Below are 19,962 nucleotides of genomic sequence, written 5' to 3' on the forward strand. Positions count from 1 at the left end.
GGTGAGGATTCAAAATATAATAGTAACCATCTGTGCCGATCTTTCACCCCACGGCTGAATACATGTGCCTTCAAAATATAGAACCTCTGTGCCGGTCTTTACACCCCACGACTGAACACATGTTTATAAAATATAGGACAACCGGTGCCAAAATGTCATAAATAATAAACCATCCACCCGGCTCGGGAGCTCATATGCTCTAACGGAAACCGGGGGCTAATGCGTGTCATAATAATCATCCCCAATCCCAGATAATTCTATCATAGAATGCAGTTAAGGTACTTGTGTCTATTGCGTCAAACATTTATAAAAGCGCATGTATTCTCAGTCCCAAAAATGTAAAGAGTAAAAAAGGGAACCAAATGAAACTCACCATACTGTATTTTGTAGTAAAAATACATATAACGACATTGAACATGTATAGGGTTGGCCTCGGATTCACGAACCTATATCATGTGTATATATTAAAGCACGTAATCGAACAAATATATATATTATTACTAGTGATGAAATTTTAAATACTTTATATGTTTATATATATTTGTTTCATACGTTTTAAGTACATACATTTGTTATTATAATAAGTTTATTAATATGGTAATTTTCTCATAAAAATATTTATATGCATAATATTATATAATTAGTATTATTTAATATTTTAAATTGTAATATTAGGTAATATATCCTTTTCTAAATAATATTTGTTGTAGCAATTATGATAATATTAATAGTAATATTGATAATAATAACAATGTTAGTAATAATAATAATGATAAAATCAATAATAATGATGTTAAAAATAATAATAATAGTAATAATTATACTTATAAAATGATAAAATTAATTAATTAATAATAATAATAATAATAATAATAATAATAATAATAATAATAATAATAATAATAATGATAATGATAATAGAGTTACTACCTAACTAGAATAGGATTTAAAAATAAATAGGTGCCATCGCCCGGACTCGAACTCCCAACCTCTCACTCACACAAACACCCCTCAGCCACTGAACCACTTTGTGTTACATCTTGTACCAATTCCCACGCTTATATAATTTAACCGTAATCCACTGTTATAGCCCAAACAAATGTAACCCATTTAAATGTTAATTGGATCACATCAAACGGCCCAATATAGAACTGGATCTCTCACCAGTCTGATTCAGATTAGGTTGGGTCCAACGTTTATGATCTTTTGATGCTTGAAACAGAAAGTCGACATCCAGGGATAGCAAAAAGAATGAATTAATCATATAGGATCTACTTCTGATTATATCTTTATATAATCTAATTTATATCGCTCAATTATCATGCAATCCCAGTCCATTTCATTTCCCCATTTGTCTGCCATAATAACAAAAACAATACACTAACCGTTGATGATATACTTTGGATTTGAGCTGAAGCAAAAAGCGAAAATCATTCTCCACTAGTTAACTTTATCGGTAATTAAATCCCCATTACAGCTCACCTTACTCTATTATAGTATATTCCCAATTTACAAGCGTCCCCCATCTAACTACTTTTTCTCTTCTTTAATTGTAATCGGCCCTACAGCCCACTAATACATTCCAAGGAGGATTATCAAATCCTAACATGTAAAGTGGGTTTGTTTACATGTCTTTGTCGGATGTCCACAATGAAAAAGGATAACATAATAGTTTCCCACTTGTTATTACTTAATTCATCTATTAATACCAATGATATGTCACGGTTAGGAAGAGAACAAACAATAGAAAAAAATATATATACACAGCCTATTTGCTGTTCGAAATGAAATAGGAAGCAGGAAGTAATCGAGTAGGTTTTGTTGAGTGTTGGAAATAAAGATGGTGGTGGTGTTGTGCCTCGGGTTGAAACAGAAAGAAACAAAAGCCTATGTACGTCAGTAGTGGGAGCAGATACACGGTGGTGATGGTTCTTAGAGAGAGAGAGATAAGGTGGTGAGGTTTGGGTCGGTTCCATTGTTTTTGGGTTGGGATCACAATCAAAATATAGATGGGAAATCAGAAGGAAAAATGGGTGTTTGAAAGGTGGTTCACGAAGGCTTTAGGGGGGAGAGAGAGAGAGATAGAGAGAGAGATGATGGGATAGAGAGAGAGAAGAGGGAGGAGAGAGTGGCGGTGTAAACAAGATGGTGATCAAAGGTTTGAACCAAACAAGTGGGTTTTGATTTGTTGAAAAGAAACAGAAACTAATACTTTGTAGCAACGGTTTTGATTTAGGTGATTGTTTGAAGAGTAAGGGGGGTGACGTATTCAACTTGTTTCATCCTCTTCATGGTGCAGCAATAATAACGATATAGTAGCAACAAATGGCTCGACGGGAACAAGAAGGAAAACGAAAGTTTTGCAGTTGCATGAAAGTGGAACAAGGGTTGGGGTCGATGGTGATTTGGTTTGTGTAACAAAAAGTATATATATATATATATATATATATATATATATATATATATATATATATATATATATATATATATATAAATGTATATCTTGTTTAGCTTTGGTTAATAGCAGGAGGTACACGCTTACAATTTACAGTGATAGTTAACTTTGTATATAAACTATAAGTGAATAATTAAAGTTGTAAAGATGGTACTATCAGTTTGTTTGTACTGAGAAAGGATTAAGACATCTAACAAAAATGGGGACGGAAGTATTCTTTCAGTACGTAAAATATATTAAAGAATTTAAAAGCTGATATTCCCTCAACTGATCTTGTTTGCTACTGGAACAAAAAAGAATTGAATTGTACTGGATTGGGAGCAAAAATCAAATAATACTATAGCTTGATCGCGATTGCAAACAGATTACATATTCTTTAATTTCATGTATGTATAATTTCGTATATATATTTATTTATGTATATATCTGGTTATATATATGATTCTGATTATATCTTTATTACATAAATCTAATTACATCTGTAACTGTATTTATATATGTAGTTATATATATTTTAAATTTGATTATCAATATATTAATGATAATAATATTATTATTATTCATAATAATAAGAATGCTAATATTAATAATAATAAATGATAAAAATAAAATAATAATAATATCATTACTAAATAGGATAGTTTATATATTTCAAGTAGGAATGCAATTAATAGTTTTTAATAACACTGATATAATCATAATACTAATCATAATAATACCAATGATCATAATCATTTTTGTAGTAATAATACTATAACCCTAAAACTTATAGTTATAGATTATATATATATATATATATATATATATATATATATATATATATATATATATATATATATATTAAATTAGTATTAATACTAAAATTTCCAAAATAGTTTGTACATAACAGATTTCATATTTGTATCATATTTTTTCATATTTAATTTAAGCAATTAAATCATATATTATTATGTTAAATTATTTTATATACATATATTTATATTTATATTTATATTTATCTGTATACACATTTATTTACAATTAATGGTTCGTGAATCGTCGGGAATAGTTAAAAGGGCAAATGCATTCATGTAACTGTTCCAAAGCTTTCGAGACTCAACATTACAGACTTTGCTTATCGTGTCGAAAACATATAAAGATTAAAGTTTAAATTTGATCGGAAATTTCCGGGTCACTACATTTGGTACAGAAGTTGAACAAGTGATGGCTATTAAGAGAGCTCCAAACATATCGGGAACACGTGTAAATAGACATTCAGAGGATGATAGCGCTAAAAGGGTTATTATAGAGAATGCGTCGGATGATGAGAGTTCAATGAATGACAATGTGGAGGATGATTTACCTAAGTTTGCAGATTTGTTTAAGGAGCAAAGTGATGAGGTTTTGAATAAGAAGGTAAATAAAAGGAAAGCTGCTAAGGAAGTTGGTGAATCGTCAGGGTAAACAAGGAAGCTGAAAGTGTTGACGAAGTAAATAAGCAAAAAGAATCAGGAATTAAGAGAATATCAAAAGAATACAACGAAGTCCTGGTTCCGCAAACTGCCGCTTGAACCCAAGTATAAGATGTTTTATGATCGGGTAAGGTGACAGGTGGTAAGATCTTAAGCTGGGCGTTTTTCAAGGACTTGGATTGTTTTGGTGTTAGAAGAGAAAACGACGTTGACTACTTTAAGCATACTGTTGATTTTAAAACATTGCCATATTTCAAGACGATGGAACTGGCTCTGTTATCACTGCTATCCAGTGATACTGATGGTTGAGGTCTGTGGATGCAGCATAGGATTAAGATAGAATTCAAGTATGGCTGGTATGTGTTGGCTCCATAGTTCCCAAAGATAACGTATCGAACTGATAGTGAGACTGGAAAGAGGATAAAGGTCGTCAGCTACAAGCGTGATAGGACGATGAGGTATGCTCCGGTTCGTAAGATGCCACTGAACTTTGGTAAGAAATTCAAGTGGTAGTATTACGACGGTCAAACGAAAGAAGCAATGATCATTTTGGAGTCCGGGGATGAACTGAATCAGATAAGGATATTTTGATTCGAGGTGGATCAAAAACATGTGTAAAGCTGATATTAAAGTGTTGAGAAGACACCCGATCTTTCATGAGCTTCACAACATGGAGCATGCTATTCAGTTCAATCGTGCAGTACGGACGTGTTATGCTTATGATTTGTGTACTTAATGTTTTATTTTTAATATTTTGAACTTTTGTGATCACTGTGAACTCGAACGTTTTACTATTTCGATAATGAATGTAATGAGCTGGTTTTATGGTTTGAATTATTTTTGTAATGAACTAGGTCCTAGGGGGAGTTTGTTAGTGCATAAACGTAAGTCCCTAGTTCATTATCGTATGTTCATGTTCATGTAGACAATGTAAGTACGTGGACAATTGGTCGTTTGGTTTATTATGTTTACTATTACGTCTACGATTGATTGTATGCAATTAATGTTGATTTACCTACTGTCCGTGTAACCGTACGGATGCCGAATGTATCCGTACGGATACAAGTGCAACTGCACGGTTGAATGCTGCAACCACACGATTACACGTGCAGACCTTATATACTGTGTGATTCGGGCTCATTGTTAGGGTTACGAAACTAAACTCAACCCTAGCCGTGTATTCGATTTCCTGAAGGTCTAGCACTCTGGTTTATTGATCTATAACATCTAAATGTCTTTTTAATCAATTAGATCAATAGTAATTGAGTTGATTTTTGATATTAAATCTAATATCGAATTTTTCCGCACTCGATATTTAAGATTTGATCGATTAATACTTCCTTCAACACTCATATTTAAAATAGGCGGACTTAACTAAATTTGCTAACTATGAAATAAAGAAGATTGCTAAATTTGATATTCCCCTAATAGTAAAGCAAGAACAGTAATGAGAAGGTATATGTAACCTTTGAAATACATTTGTATTATTAAGAACAAAACGGTATTATGGAGTGATCGAGAACATACCAAGTGTTCTTAGAAGCTTCGTCTGCTAGTTGGATTAAATTCATTCAGTTAATTCCAAACGTGTGAAAACGTTTCTGTTTGACCTTTGACTTCAAACTTTAAAAAAATAAAAAATAAAATTTATCTTTAAATTACGTAAAGGCCCATAACTCTTTGGCCTTTGAAATCTGATCTGACGGCTGCTAAAACATTTAAAATATTAAAGCCACTAATAGACAATGACAATACTATCCCTACTTGATAACAAATACATTGAACGTACTCGCAGGTACTAATGTTAATGGTATTTATGTACTTGATTATCCATTTTAAACATCCCTTTTGCTTATCAAACGTGGAGTTGTTGTGGCCGCCTGACCAATATTCTGAGGACGTGCGGTTACTTTCTAAAGAATTTTGGATAACGATATTTAAAAGTATGTATTGATGTTCTTATCAATCAATATTATACTAAAAATATATAATCATGTGAGAAGTTCTTAGTATACTGGCGTTCGGATATTATGAAAGAAAGTTGATATTTTCATTTATCAAATTGATAAATTTACTCATAATAATATTCAATATATATGCAAAATACACGTATTTAATACTACCTCCGTCCCACTACAAGTGTCCACTTACTTTTTGTACACAGTTTTAGGAAATCTCACTAACTCCATTCTCAACTAATCAGAAATCTTCTCTCTCCAGAATAACCTTTTCTCATTGGTTGAAACACAAAGTGAACACTTGAAATGGGACATTCCAAAATAGAAATATGAATACTTGTGCTGGGACGGAGAGAGTACATAATATAAGTGTATTTAAAAATGTAAATCAAAATATCTTGAGACTTGAGATGGTTAGAGATCGTGTCGCAATTGATCACGAGATAACTAGGTGCGGAAGATAGCTTTGCTAGGATCTTGCCTCATATGATTTTTCACATATTAAAAAATTTTGCAAGATAATTTTATTTTACATTAATTATGTTTAAAAAAATTATTTTTACCCCTAACGCTAATTTCACCCTTTAGACTACTCTCTACTCTCAACGCTTGCGTTATTTAGAGTGTCACTTTATAAAACTAAATGACACCGTTGGTTGTACACTGTCTTTTCTCGTAGATAGAATGTTTTTTTATTTTTTTTAGTGTATTTAAAGAAGGTGAAGACGATTAACATATATGGACTCCACATAACCTTTTGTGCTTTCGCATTTGTTGAATTGAATGCTTTTATATTATTTGTTCACACTTATTTTAAACTAGAAAAAAATTCGACCGCGCGTTGATGCGGTTGTATTCAACGCGTGATCGAATTTGGATATACGTTGTTTGGTACCTAATATATCTAATAGGTTGGGTTGTTTGTTATGCGTGTATGTATATGTATGAAATATAGCCCGAAATATTTAGTGTTTTTTTAACGATGTCCGTTTCGCGTATAGCTAGTCGCTTTTTGTTCGTAAAATTATTTCGAGTTGAACGGTGGTCTCGGGAAAATTTAACTCGCACCGAGCGAGAAGATAGGACTCGTTAAAAATCGGGTGGAATTAGTTTCTTTTATTTTAATTAAAATATATATTTACGCTTTCTACCTCTAAAAATGTAAACTTGAGGAGCCGTTGTGTAAATTGAGTCAAATTCGAGGGGTCAGTTGTAGTGTGAACGCAAACTCAAAACGACAATATAAAATAACTGAAATGACGAAATTCGGCGCGTGTTTTAGTATGTAATAATAAAATAATAATAATAATAATAATAATAATAATAATAATAATAATAATAAAATAATAATAATAATAATAATAATAATAATAATAATAATAATAATAATAATAATAATAATAATAATAATAAAATAATAATAATAATAATAATAATAATAATAATAATAATAATAATAATAATAATAATAAAATAAAATAATAATAATAATAATAATAATAATAATAATAATAATAATAATAATAATAATAATAATCTATTCTATTTATATTATAATAACAAAACTAAAAATAGATCCTCTAAAATTCAAGCAATTAATCCTAGCCTTCTATTTTCATTAATATTCATAATATAAACCATTCAAATTTTTTAATCAACATTACGATCTCATAATCATCTTCAATAATTGTCTTAAGACTAAAATACCCTTATAATTAAAAAAAACACGGGATGAAGGCAAGAAAATATGGGTTCTCTACATATTCATTCATTCACGTTTGGAAAAACCCTAATTTTCTCCTAAAAAATGTATAACCGGCCGTTCTAATCCATTCAAATTATCAATCGATATTGAGTAATAATCAATATATTCAAATCATGGGATTACAAGAGTCTATTCATTACGAAGAATATGAAATCGAAAATCGAAATCGATAAGTGGTACGTTTAATTTTAAATATGTTGTTAATCTTTGATTCTTGATTCCATGTTAATTTTTGGTTCTAAATAGTTTTTTTTTTTTTTTTTTTTTTTTTTTTTTTTTTTTTTTACGAAATATAGAGTTGCTGGATGATTTTGAATTTGGGGATTAACAATATCTGATGTTGTTAAAGACAAGAATATGATAGGTAAGTGATCATTTTCGATTTTCAGCTTTCTCCCCTTTTCACTCATTTTATGTTAAAAGTAAGATCTATATCTATATCTAATTTAATAACAAAATTTCGGAAGCTAATATGTGCTTAATCAACAGTTTCAGGTCGAAGGGAAAACTGGTACCTGCGGTGATTTAATTGTACAAAACCTTTTTAATTGAACTCAAAGGTAATAGCACATAATGATATTTAAGGTTAATTTGTTGAAAAGTTTTGATTTTAGTCTTATATGCTATATAATTAAGTAACTTTTAGATTTGGATTTTAGGCTTTCTGGTGTATACCCGTATAACTTTTAGATATTATAGTTTAAATGTGAAAAGGACTCGGTTTGAAAAAAGCTACTATTATAAATAACTCTACTATATGACGTATCAATCTGAATTATTCATATATGATAGTCAGTAAATGTAAAAAGTTATATATACTTAGTGATGAAAACGGCAGACTATATGATGTATGTAAACTAAAAACTATATAGAGAATTAAACAATATTTCATATATTCTATATGATATTATGTGATTGTGGTTTAGGTTTATCTATTGTTACAAACGTCTCTTTGGTATACCGTAAAGATGTCTACATCTTCTATGTATCCCTGTTTCAAAAAATTCATATATTCGTGCAATGCTCTTGGAGAGGTGGTGGTGAACCTCCAAATGTGTGTCATACTTCCGTTAAAAGTGAAGAGTGGCCTGAAATCCAGTTTGCTGGCCAACTTTGCAGGGTTAACAACTTAACATAGGTGGTGCTTTCATTTGCCAAGTTAGGTATGTCTCATTGTATCACCTACTTTTCATATAACGACATATCATTGGTCATATATATCCGTGGGTTGTTTACGGCAAGTCCTTGACAAAATGTGCTTTCGCTTCCCTTTAAGAAAGGTAAGTGAACATCTTGGATGTAACTGAATTCAGTTTAAGTAACATATTTGTGCGTTGGAATCAATGAAATAATCTCGAGAGCCTCCTCAGTGCGAGGCTCGAAACCCAAAAGATCAATGCAAAGACTTATAACCTTTCACATGAGACATCTTCTTCATTGCCTTACATGGAATGCCTTTCTTCACCCGTTTGCCTTTACCAACTACATCAGCTCTTGCGTGTGAAATTATCATACTTGGTCTATTGAGTGCGACTTCGAGTACTAACCCTATTTAGGAAAAGAATGGTATCCACCCTAATTCCGATTTGTTTTGATTATATTTAGATAACAATAGAATGTTTATAAATTAGTTATTATGTTGTACAATGATTATTTTGACAGAACATTGTGTTACTATTTGTTATAATTGAATGTTGAAGAACAAATAATATATTATCAACTTCGAGATGAATTTGTTCTTCTACATTCATGTACGAAATTTGTATCATTACTCTATGTATTTGTTTATATGTATTAAAATATATTTGAGCATCTTTTGTTATTGGTGCAGGGACTTTTCGACTTTTCTTAGGCAACCCCTTTTCTGCAAAACATTCCCAGGTTTATTGCAGGCACATATCATTTTTAGTGTTTGTTGTTGTTTTCGTATCAAATCTTGACTTGCCATGGAGTTACAAGGACTTTTTATGTTCACGATGGACAGAGCCCATATGCATTGGAATTCATGCTTTTAGTGAAACATCTAAGCTACTGATGTATTGATTAAAGGACCGGAAAATTTGCTAATTACCCGAAGTTGAAGCTGTTATATTATTGTTTTTCGACCTCAATTTTCGCTTGGACACGAGGGCTAGACCACAGGTGTAGTATATTAACGTTTCCACTCATTACCAAAAGGGTTGTTATTTGTTTGACGTGGAAAATGGGCGGGTTGTTATGTGTAGTTTGATTGTTTTAATGTTTGCTACTTATGACTGTTAAATACCAATGGTTTCAGTACTTTGATTTTGATTATTATGTTTCAGAGTATAATTTTGCAATTTAGAATAGAGTATGCTAATCAATCTTATACGATGCATGAGATGCAACATACAATTGTTCAGCGCATAAATCCTATTCTATCAAAGTTTCTAATGCAACACAACATAACAAATACTATACTATATAAAATTATATTAATGGGACAAATAAAAATTGGATTTAACCCTTAAAAAAATCCCGCGAATTCGCGGGTCTTAAGCTAACAATAATAATAATAATAATAATAATAATAATAATAATAATAATAATAATAAGGCGGCTCAACGCGCTTTCGATGAAGCCCTTCGATCTTCTTTGGAGCGTATTGTTACTGCTTCAGGGCATGGGTTTGGTGATTGGCAGTGGCGGCTTGCCACCTTGCCATTTGCATTTGGAGGGCTTGGTGTTTATTCTGCGGGAGATGTTCGTCATTATGCTTTTCTGGCTTCTCGATTACAGTCTGCTGGGTTGCAGACCAAGCTCTTACGTCATACGGGTATTGTTGGTCTTGGTCGTGATTTTGAAGATGCATTGGGTCTGTTTAATAATACGGTTGGGTTTGATATTTTAGGTAATCCGAGTGAGGTCGCTGCCCCAATACTCATGAAGAAATTGGCAGATGTTTATTTCACAAAGGTTACCGCTTCTGCAGAATCTACTTTTTCGTTATCTCCCCGACAATCGGCCTTATGGAAATCACAGCAGGGTGATCACACATCTGCTTGGCTAAGGGCAGTCCCTATTTTGGGGTTGGGTCAGACGATGAACGCAAAGACTTACCGATGTGTGTTGTGCTACCGGTTAGGTGTTCCTTTGTTCTCTATCTCGACGGCATGCTCTGCCTGTTCAAGGGTTTTTACTGGGGATATTTTCGGGGATCACGCCGTGTCTTGTGCTGGTATGGTGGGTATTAAGCATCGACATAATATTGTTCGGGATTCCCTTGTTGATGTTTGTTATCGATCTGGGATTTCAGCGAGAAAGGAGGTTGACATTGGGTTGTCTGGAGGGAACGACAGGGCCCTCAGACCTGCTGATGTGTTACTTTATTCCTGGGATTGTGGTCGCGATGTTTGTGTTGACTTGACAGGGTCTTCTCCTTTGACGCAGTCTGGGCTTTCTGACTTTGTCCCTGGACGTGCTGTGGTTGATGCGGCTCGTCGGAAGCGGGTCAAGTACGAATCTAGCTGTCAGGCGATTGGTTATGGTTTCATTCCTTTCTCATTTTCTTCCCTGGGGGAATTAGAGAAGGAGGCTGTTTCTTTGCTAAAGCGGGTTCAGAAGAGTTCGATGGCGCAAGATATTAGTGCCGGTGCTGCTGCTCATATTTTTACTAGGATAGGTTTTGCTATTGCTAGAGGTGTGGGGGTCCAGATTGTCTCTAGGCTTCCCACTAATTTTTTGTAAGTTTTAAATCTTTTAAGTTTTTTTATTATTATTATAATAATAATAATAATAATAATAATAATAATAATAATAATAATAATAATAATAATAATAATAATAATTAAGTTTATAGATTAGAAGTCATGCCAATAATACTATTTCAATTTTAATTTTGAATATAAAATATAAAATTTAATATAATAGTACTCTTTAAAAAAAAATGTTTTTATTTTTAAATTAATGTAATAATGTAATGTGTTAAATTTAATTAATGAATGTGTTTTTTTAATAGTTAGGTTTTTGATTGAATAATGAGTGGTTCCAGTTTTTCTAAAGAAGTATGTCATAGTTGTACTATGCAGTCCTTGTTAGTCTATTTATTTGATATAGCGCTGATGTAACAGTCAGATTTTTTAACGAATCATGTCATGGTTGGTAATGTTTTAAAGAGTTCAAGTTCTGTCACTGAAACTAACTCGATCAGAATATCTATTCCCTTTGTTCCATATTAATAGTCCATTATTCCTTTTTAATCTGTCCCAAGTTAATAGTTCATTTTCATAAATGGATAAGAATAATTGTTTAAAGATTTTTATATCCTTATTTTATTTAAATAAAATAAAAATATAGGTAAAAAGTAAATGATACAACTGGAAGGTAGAAAAAAAAAATACATGTGACAATTATTATTTTTTAAACTGTTTGTTTTTGTTCTGACCACTATTAAAATGAGACGGAAGAATTATTATATATACATCTGAATTAATAAAAGTAATTTGACATCTCAAATTACTTGTAAACATATCTATCGGTTAATGTTTATATAAGAAATCTAGCTATATATCTATATATATTAAAAACATATGCAACCATAACAAATAAAGCTAGGTTGATTTTCTTTTATATAACTTTAACTTTTCTTCGTTAAATACTTAAATATTTAGGCTAAAACAAGTCGATTACGATATCGAATTAAGTTTATATTCATACAAGGCACACGATCACCTTATTATAAACACATCAAAATGTTACCTTGGTGATAATTGTTATAAACTTGATCCACAAGGAATTAATACTCACGTTTCGTATCTATTATCCATTATTTTGTATTAAAACGTATCGAACTAATCATTCACTTTTATATATAAAATCGAACAAAGAGATACAGTTTGTTTTACACCACTACTAAAAAAAATAGAATAAGCGACGAAGCCTGTTAGCGGAGCACTCAAACAAATTTTTCAATGCCCATCCGATTTTTATCAAACTTTATATTTTGTGATGCGCTACGTCGTTAAATTTCGCAACAATTGTTATTTAGTTTCTTTTTAGATTTAAATAAAAAAAACAATTGGTCCACAATTGGCTTCCTTTTTGCGGCGCAATGAGCGCCGCTAATAAGATTAGTAAGACTAGAAGGTAAAGTAGAGTGTAATAATAATATTTTTTTTCTTAAATTACATATTACTGTTATAAAATATCTAGATTGTGTTATAAAATATATAGATTGGATGTTAATTTTATTATTATTATATTTCTTGCATAGTAATATTTTATACTATAAATATAAATAGACATGTATGGTAACCATTTAAGGTGCACCATTTCTCTTGAAATATCAATATCAATATTTCTTCTCTCCTTCTTCTCTCTTTTTCTCTCTTTGTTCTTATAACCATTAAAGGTAGTTATAAGCCTACTGAATTATAACACGTTATCAGCACGAAGTGCTCCGTATAATCAAGCATGGGCGGATCTATTCAGAGAAGGAAAAAGAAATGGAGTGCAACAAAGAAGGAATTCGTTCGAAGATGGTGTTTATGGCACAGCATGCCCGATTCCACTGGGTAAAAACTTCACGTACACGCTTCAAGTGAAGGATCAAATCGGAAGTTTTTACTACTACCCTTCTTTAGCGTTCCATAAAGCCGCGGGTGCTTTTGGAGGTGTCAGGATTCTAAGTCGTCCGAGAATCCCTGTTCCTTTTGATGAACCCGCCGGTGATTATACTGTACTTATCGGAGATTGGTACAAAGCTAACCACACGGTAAGTTAGCTACATTTTTGCTTAAAATTATTTTCTTTATTCTAACATGACAAAAGAGATTGCACAATATTTTATACATATATTTTTTGTCATTCAATTAGTAACATAATTAGTAACATGGGCACCTTGTTGTTTTATATAAATGTAAAGCCAACCCTACTAATACTAATAAGAACTATTTTTTTTAGTGGGATAGTAATTTTGGTGATCTACTACTTGTGATAGTAGGACCCAACACTTGTCATTAAGGACCAAACAAGATGGCTATAAAGCAGCGGTAGCCCAGCTGTAGTGGGTCCGTATCATTAAAACCCAAAAAAAAAAAAAAAAAAAAAAAAAAAAAGCGACATTTGTTACCGACGGGCGACGACTCGCTTTAACTTAATACCATCATAGATTTAACTACTGATGAGATAAATGTTTCAATTTGGGCACTCCCCAAAATACGTATAAAGTAAAATAAATTTGTGGAAAATGTGAAATTATGGTACAATTAGTTGTTAATATTTTTTGATGAGGTGTTTGAATAACATGTGGCCAATAGCAATCACCATCCCCGAATACTACGAGTTACATAGCCCACAAAGGTTGACCAAAATACCACACTTGAATATACGCGAAATTTCATCAAAGAACATTATAGGTTGCACACTTTTATTTATAGTACTCCGTATATTTTAACCCTCCATTTTATTTAGTTTTTTGACGATATGAAGTATCATTTTTATGATTCTCAAATCGTTAAGTAGATTTTTCTTTGCTCCCGTCAACAAGAATATCTGGATCCGCCACTGTAATTAAGGTTTATCTAAGCAATCACAAGTCACTAATCAAGGTAATTAAAAAATTCTTATGTTATTTAAGTTATATATGGTCGGTTATACCGCCTGAATTATATTTCTGTAATTAACTTCACTAACATTTATATTTATTGTTATCTAACATTTATTTATGATTACTTATGCAACTACTAATCATTATTGATAAAGATCAAAGGATTCGTTGGAAGACAAACGCTCTTCGCAACAAATAATTAAAACATCAACGTGTTTTAATGGAACAAATATTCACACCAATAATGACGTGAATTATTGAGGCTGGAATGCAGCAAATTTTGAACAATGGTTAATATTAATAAAAAGGATTGATTTCCCGACTTGCACATATTCGGGAGTATATATAATGAAAGAAACAAAAACTAATTGTTATAGCTCATAAATATATGTTAAAAAGAAATTAACAAAAAGTGTTAACAAAGAAGTATTTTTTTTGAAAAGTTAAAGACAAAAACTAATAGACTAAAATTCTGTATAATGTTTCAAAAGCTAAAGAAAAATAATGTTAGAAACAAATTTAAAAAGTAGATAGTTTTGTTTTTCTTTTAAAGAAAAAAAAAAAAAAAAGGAGAAGTGATGGTCACGTGAGGGGGAAATAAATTCACCTCCATCACTTTCTTGGATCCGAGAAAGAGAGAGGCATGTTTCTTTTTACCTCAAATAGTGAGGGTATTGTAGTCATTTCATGTGATAGATTTAATTCTCATTGGTTGGTAGGATTATAAAGAAAATGAAAAATAAGAATAAAATGGAAAATGACTAATGAGAACAATAGAAATAGTATGAGTATGTCAATTAGTATATGTGGATAATTGAGACCAACTCTCAACTAGTAATTGATTGTATAAAATGATCGAGAATATTTTTTTATTATATTGGTTTCTTATGTTCTATATACCGACAAAGACATACTAACTAAAATGAGTTTAAAAAACGCATATGATTAAAAGCGCATATGATAAAAGCGCAGCGCATATGATTAAAAGCGCATATGATGAAAAGTGCATATGATGAAAAGCGCAACGCATATGATTAAAAGCGCAAATGGTGAAAAGGATATATGATGAAAAGCGCATATGGTGATTAATGAAAAACACATATGGTGATTAATGAAAAAGCACATATTGTGATTAATGAAAAGTACATATGGTGATTAATGAAAAAGCACATATGGTGATTAATGAAAAGAATATTGAGAAAGAATCACCAATGTTTTCTTGAAAGAATTCAAGGTTATATATATGGACCAATTCATCCATCATGTGGACCATTTTGATATTTCATGGATCTAATAGACGCATCTTGCGGATGGTCTCATGTTTGTGTGTTATCAAGCTGTAATATGGCATTTGAAAAGTTTCTTGCACTAATTATTAAATTGAGAACACATTATTCTGATTACACCATTAAAAAGGATGAGACTTGATAATGATGGTGAGTTAACATCTCAAGCATTTAATGATTATTATATGTCTAAAGGGATTGTTGTTGAACATCCAGTTGCTCATGTGCATACACAAAATTGGTTTAGCTGAATCAATAGATAAACGATTGCAGCTAATAACTAGACAATTGGAAATGAGTACAAAACTCTCAATATTTATATGGGGACATGTAAATTTACATGCTGCGACATTAATTCGCATTATACCATGTGGAAGTCGTAAATATTTTCACTTAATACTTGATTTTGGCCAAGAGCCAAATATTTTCTACCTTAAAACATTGGTTGTGCAGTGTATGTTCCAATTGTATCACCACAACACAATAAAATGGTTCTTCAAAGAAAGATGATAATATATTTTGGATATAAAACATCTTCAATCATAAGATATATTGAACCCATGATGGGTGATGTTTTTACAGCACGTTTTGCTGATTGTCATTTTAATAAAACATTGTTCTCTAGATTAGGGGGAGAAATAAAAATAAAAAATAAAATGATGCTTCATGATGTGAACATCAATTAAGGTATATTGAACTCGCACAAAAGAATGTGAAACGAAAGTTCAAAAATAATGCATATGCAAGAACTTGCAAATTAATTACTTTATGCATTTACAGATATAAAAAAGTGACTAAATCATATATACCAGCGATAAATGCTCCAGCTCGAACTGAAATTCCAAAAGCTGGCAATAATGTCACTGTTGAGTCTTTGCCACGCATCAAACGTGGAAGATCAATTGGTTCCGAAGATAAAAATCCTCGAAAAAGAAAATCAGCTGATAATGAGGTAAGAGAAAGTGTTCAAGAAGAACCACAAATCAATATTCCTTCTGCAGAGGATATTGATAAATGTAAATACTAAAATTGCGATAAATTATGCAATATTATGGAACCGAAATGAAACTAAAATCTCTATGAGATATTTTCATATAATGTTACAATGACATCATGAATAAAGATGATGATCTGGAACTAAAATCTGTCATTGAATATACAAAACGGACATGATTGAGCTCAATGGAAAGGAGCAATAAGAGCTGAATTAGAATCGCTCGATAAAAGAAAAGTTTTCGGATCAATCGTTATCACTTTTAAAGATGTGAAACGTATGGGATACAAATGAATTTTTATCCGAAAAGAAATGTGCAAATGAAGTTACAAGGCAAAACTAGACTTGTAACTCAATATTTCCCACAAAGACCAGAAATGAATTAGGAGGAAAAATTATCCTCCTGTAATGGATACAATTACTTATTAGATACTTAATCAACCTGGTAGTTATTTAAATGCATCTCATGAATGTTGTTACTACTTATCTGTATGGATCACTTAATAATGATATATATGAATATACCTAAAGGGTTAAGGTATCATAAGCATCTAATGTAAAACCCAAGGGAATATATTCCATTAAATCACAAAGATTTCTAAGTGGGTTTATACAAACGGGACGTATGTGGTATAACCGATTAAATGACTACTTGATAAAAAAAAGGGTATAAATATAAACTTATTTTGCACGTATGTTTTATAAAAACAATGTTCGGATATGAGATCGTAGTTGTTTATGTCAATGTTCTTAACATCATATGAACAAATAAAGAGATCTATGAAATCATTCAACTTCTAAAGAATTATTTTGAAATGAAAGATCTTGAAAAAACCAAGTATTACCTTGGATTGCAAATTGAGCATATGCCTAATGGTTTACTTGTACATCAAACAACTTATACCGAAAAGATTTTAAAACATTTTTTTAAAGACAAACTCATTGTTGTTAGATCACTCAATATTGACACTGATCTATTTCATCCCTGCGAAGATCATGAAAATTTTAACAGATCGGAAGTTCTATATTTTAGTGCAATTGAGGTTCTTATGTATCTTATAGATTATACAAGATCTGACATTTCTTTTGCAGTTAATTTGTTGACAAGGTTCAGCTCAGCCCCTACCAAAAGACATTGGAATGGGATCAAACAAATAGTTTGATACCTTCGGGGAACTACTGATTTATAATTATTTTATTCTAACAACTCGAAACAAGATTTGTTTGGTTATACAGATGCAGATTATTTATCCGATCTACATAAAGCTAAATCTCAAACTGGATATGTATTCCTAAATGGAGGCACCGCAATATCATGACGTTCTCAAAACAAACACTTGTTGCAACATCATCAAATCATGCCGAAGTGATTGCATTACATGAAGCTACTCGGGAATGATTTTAGTTAAGATCAATGATACAAATCATTATTGATTCTTGTGGACTAGAACGCTATAAAAGCGTAACAACTATCTATGAAGATAATACAGCTTACATAATACAAATGAAAGAAGAGTATCAAAAATGACAGAACAAAACATAAATGCTGACGAGGCGCTAAAGCTATAAACGGTCTTAACGGTCATAAGTTTGATGGAAAAGAATGGTATGTTGGTAAGGCTCAGAAAAAGACTGAAAGGGAATAGGAACTGAAACAACGGTTTGAACAAACCATGAAGGAGACTGTAGACAAATCACAGGGGCTAAACTTATACATAAAAGATTTAGATGATACAGTTTCAGATGAAAACCTCAGATTCTTCTTATATACTCAAGATCTCGTAAAAGACAACCAGATTAAAATGAGATACGTTCAATCAACAACTCTGCTGATCTTTATACCAAAGCACTTCCAACCGCTATTTTCAGAACACACGTTCACAATATTGGCATGAGGCAAGTTCAAAAGATGTGACGACTCAGCAATGTCTACTTGAGGGGGAGTCAACTCTATGCTGCACTCTTTTTCCCTTAGCTAAAGTTTTATCCCAATGGGTTTTCTTTAGCAAGGTTTTTAACGAGGCAGTACTAGTTATTCTCTAATAAAATTGTCATCCAAGGGGGAGTGTTATAAAATATCTAGATTGTGTTATAAAATATATAGATTGGATGTTAATTTTATTATTATTATATTTCTTGCATAGTAATATTTTATACTATAAATATAAATAGACATGTATGGTAACCATTTAAGGTGCACCATTTCTCTTGAAATATCAATATCAATATTTCTTCTCTCCTTCTTCTCTCTTTTTCTCTCTTTGTTCTTATAACCATTAAAGGTAGTTATAAGCCTACTGAATTATAACAATTACGTATTTTTTATTATCTGAGAATAATAAAATTAAAATAGAAAGGATACTTTATTTTATTTTTGAAACCAAACCAACTTCCCATAGTATTAAAATTATCTTCAATACCACAAAGCGTCAAAAACATGCAATTTGTACTAGCATAGTTGCATGCATCACGAAATTTCACGGCAGTTCACTTAAAAGTATTATTATTATAATTTTACATTAAAATATTCACGCCATAATACTTTACCTTATATATTTTCAACATATATATATACACCCGGCCATCTTCTTACATCCATATTAACCAATTCTTTCAACATCAAATTCAAATTCACAACTAATTTCAAACCCTAAAAACCCTACCAAACAAAGAACGAAAAAAAATTGATAATGTTGAATGATCAAACATACATGTCAGAATCTGATCTTAATTTTCTTGATTCAATCCAACACCATCTTCTCTACGATTCCCAAATCTCCGATCTTTTTCCGGCCACAAGCAGTTTTTCTTCCGGCGAGTTCAAGAATTATCCCGTGGTGAAACAAGAAGCATCAGAAGAAATGAAGAAACAAGAAGTTGCTCATGTAGAAAGTGTGACACACGCGCCACAAGAGTTCAGGAAGTTTCGCGGTGTTAGAAGGCGGCCATGGGGGAAGTACGCGGCGGAAATAAGAGATCCGGCAAAACGTGGAGCTAGGGTTTGGCTTGGAACTTATGAAACACCAGAAGATGCTGCAGTTGCTTATGATCAAGCGGCTTATAAGATACGTGGGTCCCGCGCTTTGTTGAATTTTCCTCATTTGATTGGTACTAATATGGCGGAACCTGTAAGGGTGACTCCACGGCGGAAGACGGTGATGGATGGTGGTTCACCACCGTCGTCTTCATCGGAAGATGGTGGTGGTTTAAAGATATCAAGGAAAAGTAGTAGCAGTGGTGGTAGTATGATGGATGATTACTTTAGCCCATACTAATAATTTATTAAAATGAATTATTTTCTGTAATTCATTTTGTTAATTGGTTACATTCTTTTAATTCGGAAACTCAATTTGAACTTTTCGTAGATAAAATGTAATTAGTATTATCATATCAATCAATCAATTCTTTAAATTAAAATAAAGCGTATATATATGGAATTTATTATATACATAGGTATAGTAATTAAGCACTTGGCTCATTCTATT

At 31.6% G+C, this 19,962-nt stretch overlaps 1 protein-coding gene and 1 long non-coding RNA gene across 5 annotated transcripts; both read left to right on the forward strand.

Annotated features, from left to right (window-relative positions):
* The first annotated feature begins 7,651 nt into the window (after positions 1–7,651).
* LOC139897307 (uncharacterized) lies at positions 7,652–9,904 on the forward strand. 4 transcript variants are annotated; one of them, XR_011776511.1, is made up of 4 exons: positions 7,652–7,805; positions 7,926–7,993; positions 8,119–8,792; positions 9,461–9,904. It is a non-coding gene; the product is annotated as an uncharacterized lncRNA (long non-coding RNA). The 4 variants fall into 4 exon arrangements; XR_011776510.1 differs by having other exon boundaries at positions 8,119–8,189; positions 8,556–9,904; XR_011776512.1 differs by having other exon boundaries at positions 8,119–8,189; positions 8,749–9,904.
* A 9,262-nt stretch (positions 9,905–19,166) lies between these two features.
* LOC139900902 (ethylene-responsive transcription factor 1-like) lies at positions 19,167–19,752 on the forward strand. Its single transcript, XM_071883651.1, has one exon. It carries the CDS (start codon positions 19,168–19,170, stop codon positions 19,750–19,752), a length of 585 nt encoding a protein of 194 aa, XP_071739752.1. The 5' UTR covers position 19,167.
* Positions 19,753–19,962: the final 210 nt, after the last annotated feature.

This window comes from Rutidosis leptorrhynchoides, chromosome 3 (assembly GCF_046630445.1).
Source record: "Rutidosis leptorrhynchoides isolate AG116_Rl617_1_P2 chromosome 3, CSIRO_AGI_Rlap_v1, whole genome shotgun sequence".
In the NCBI taxonomy this organism is placed as follows: domain Eukaryota; kingdom Viridiplantae; phylum Streptophyta; class Magnoliopsida; order Asterales; family Asteraceae; genus Rutidosis; species Rutidosis leptorrhynchoides.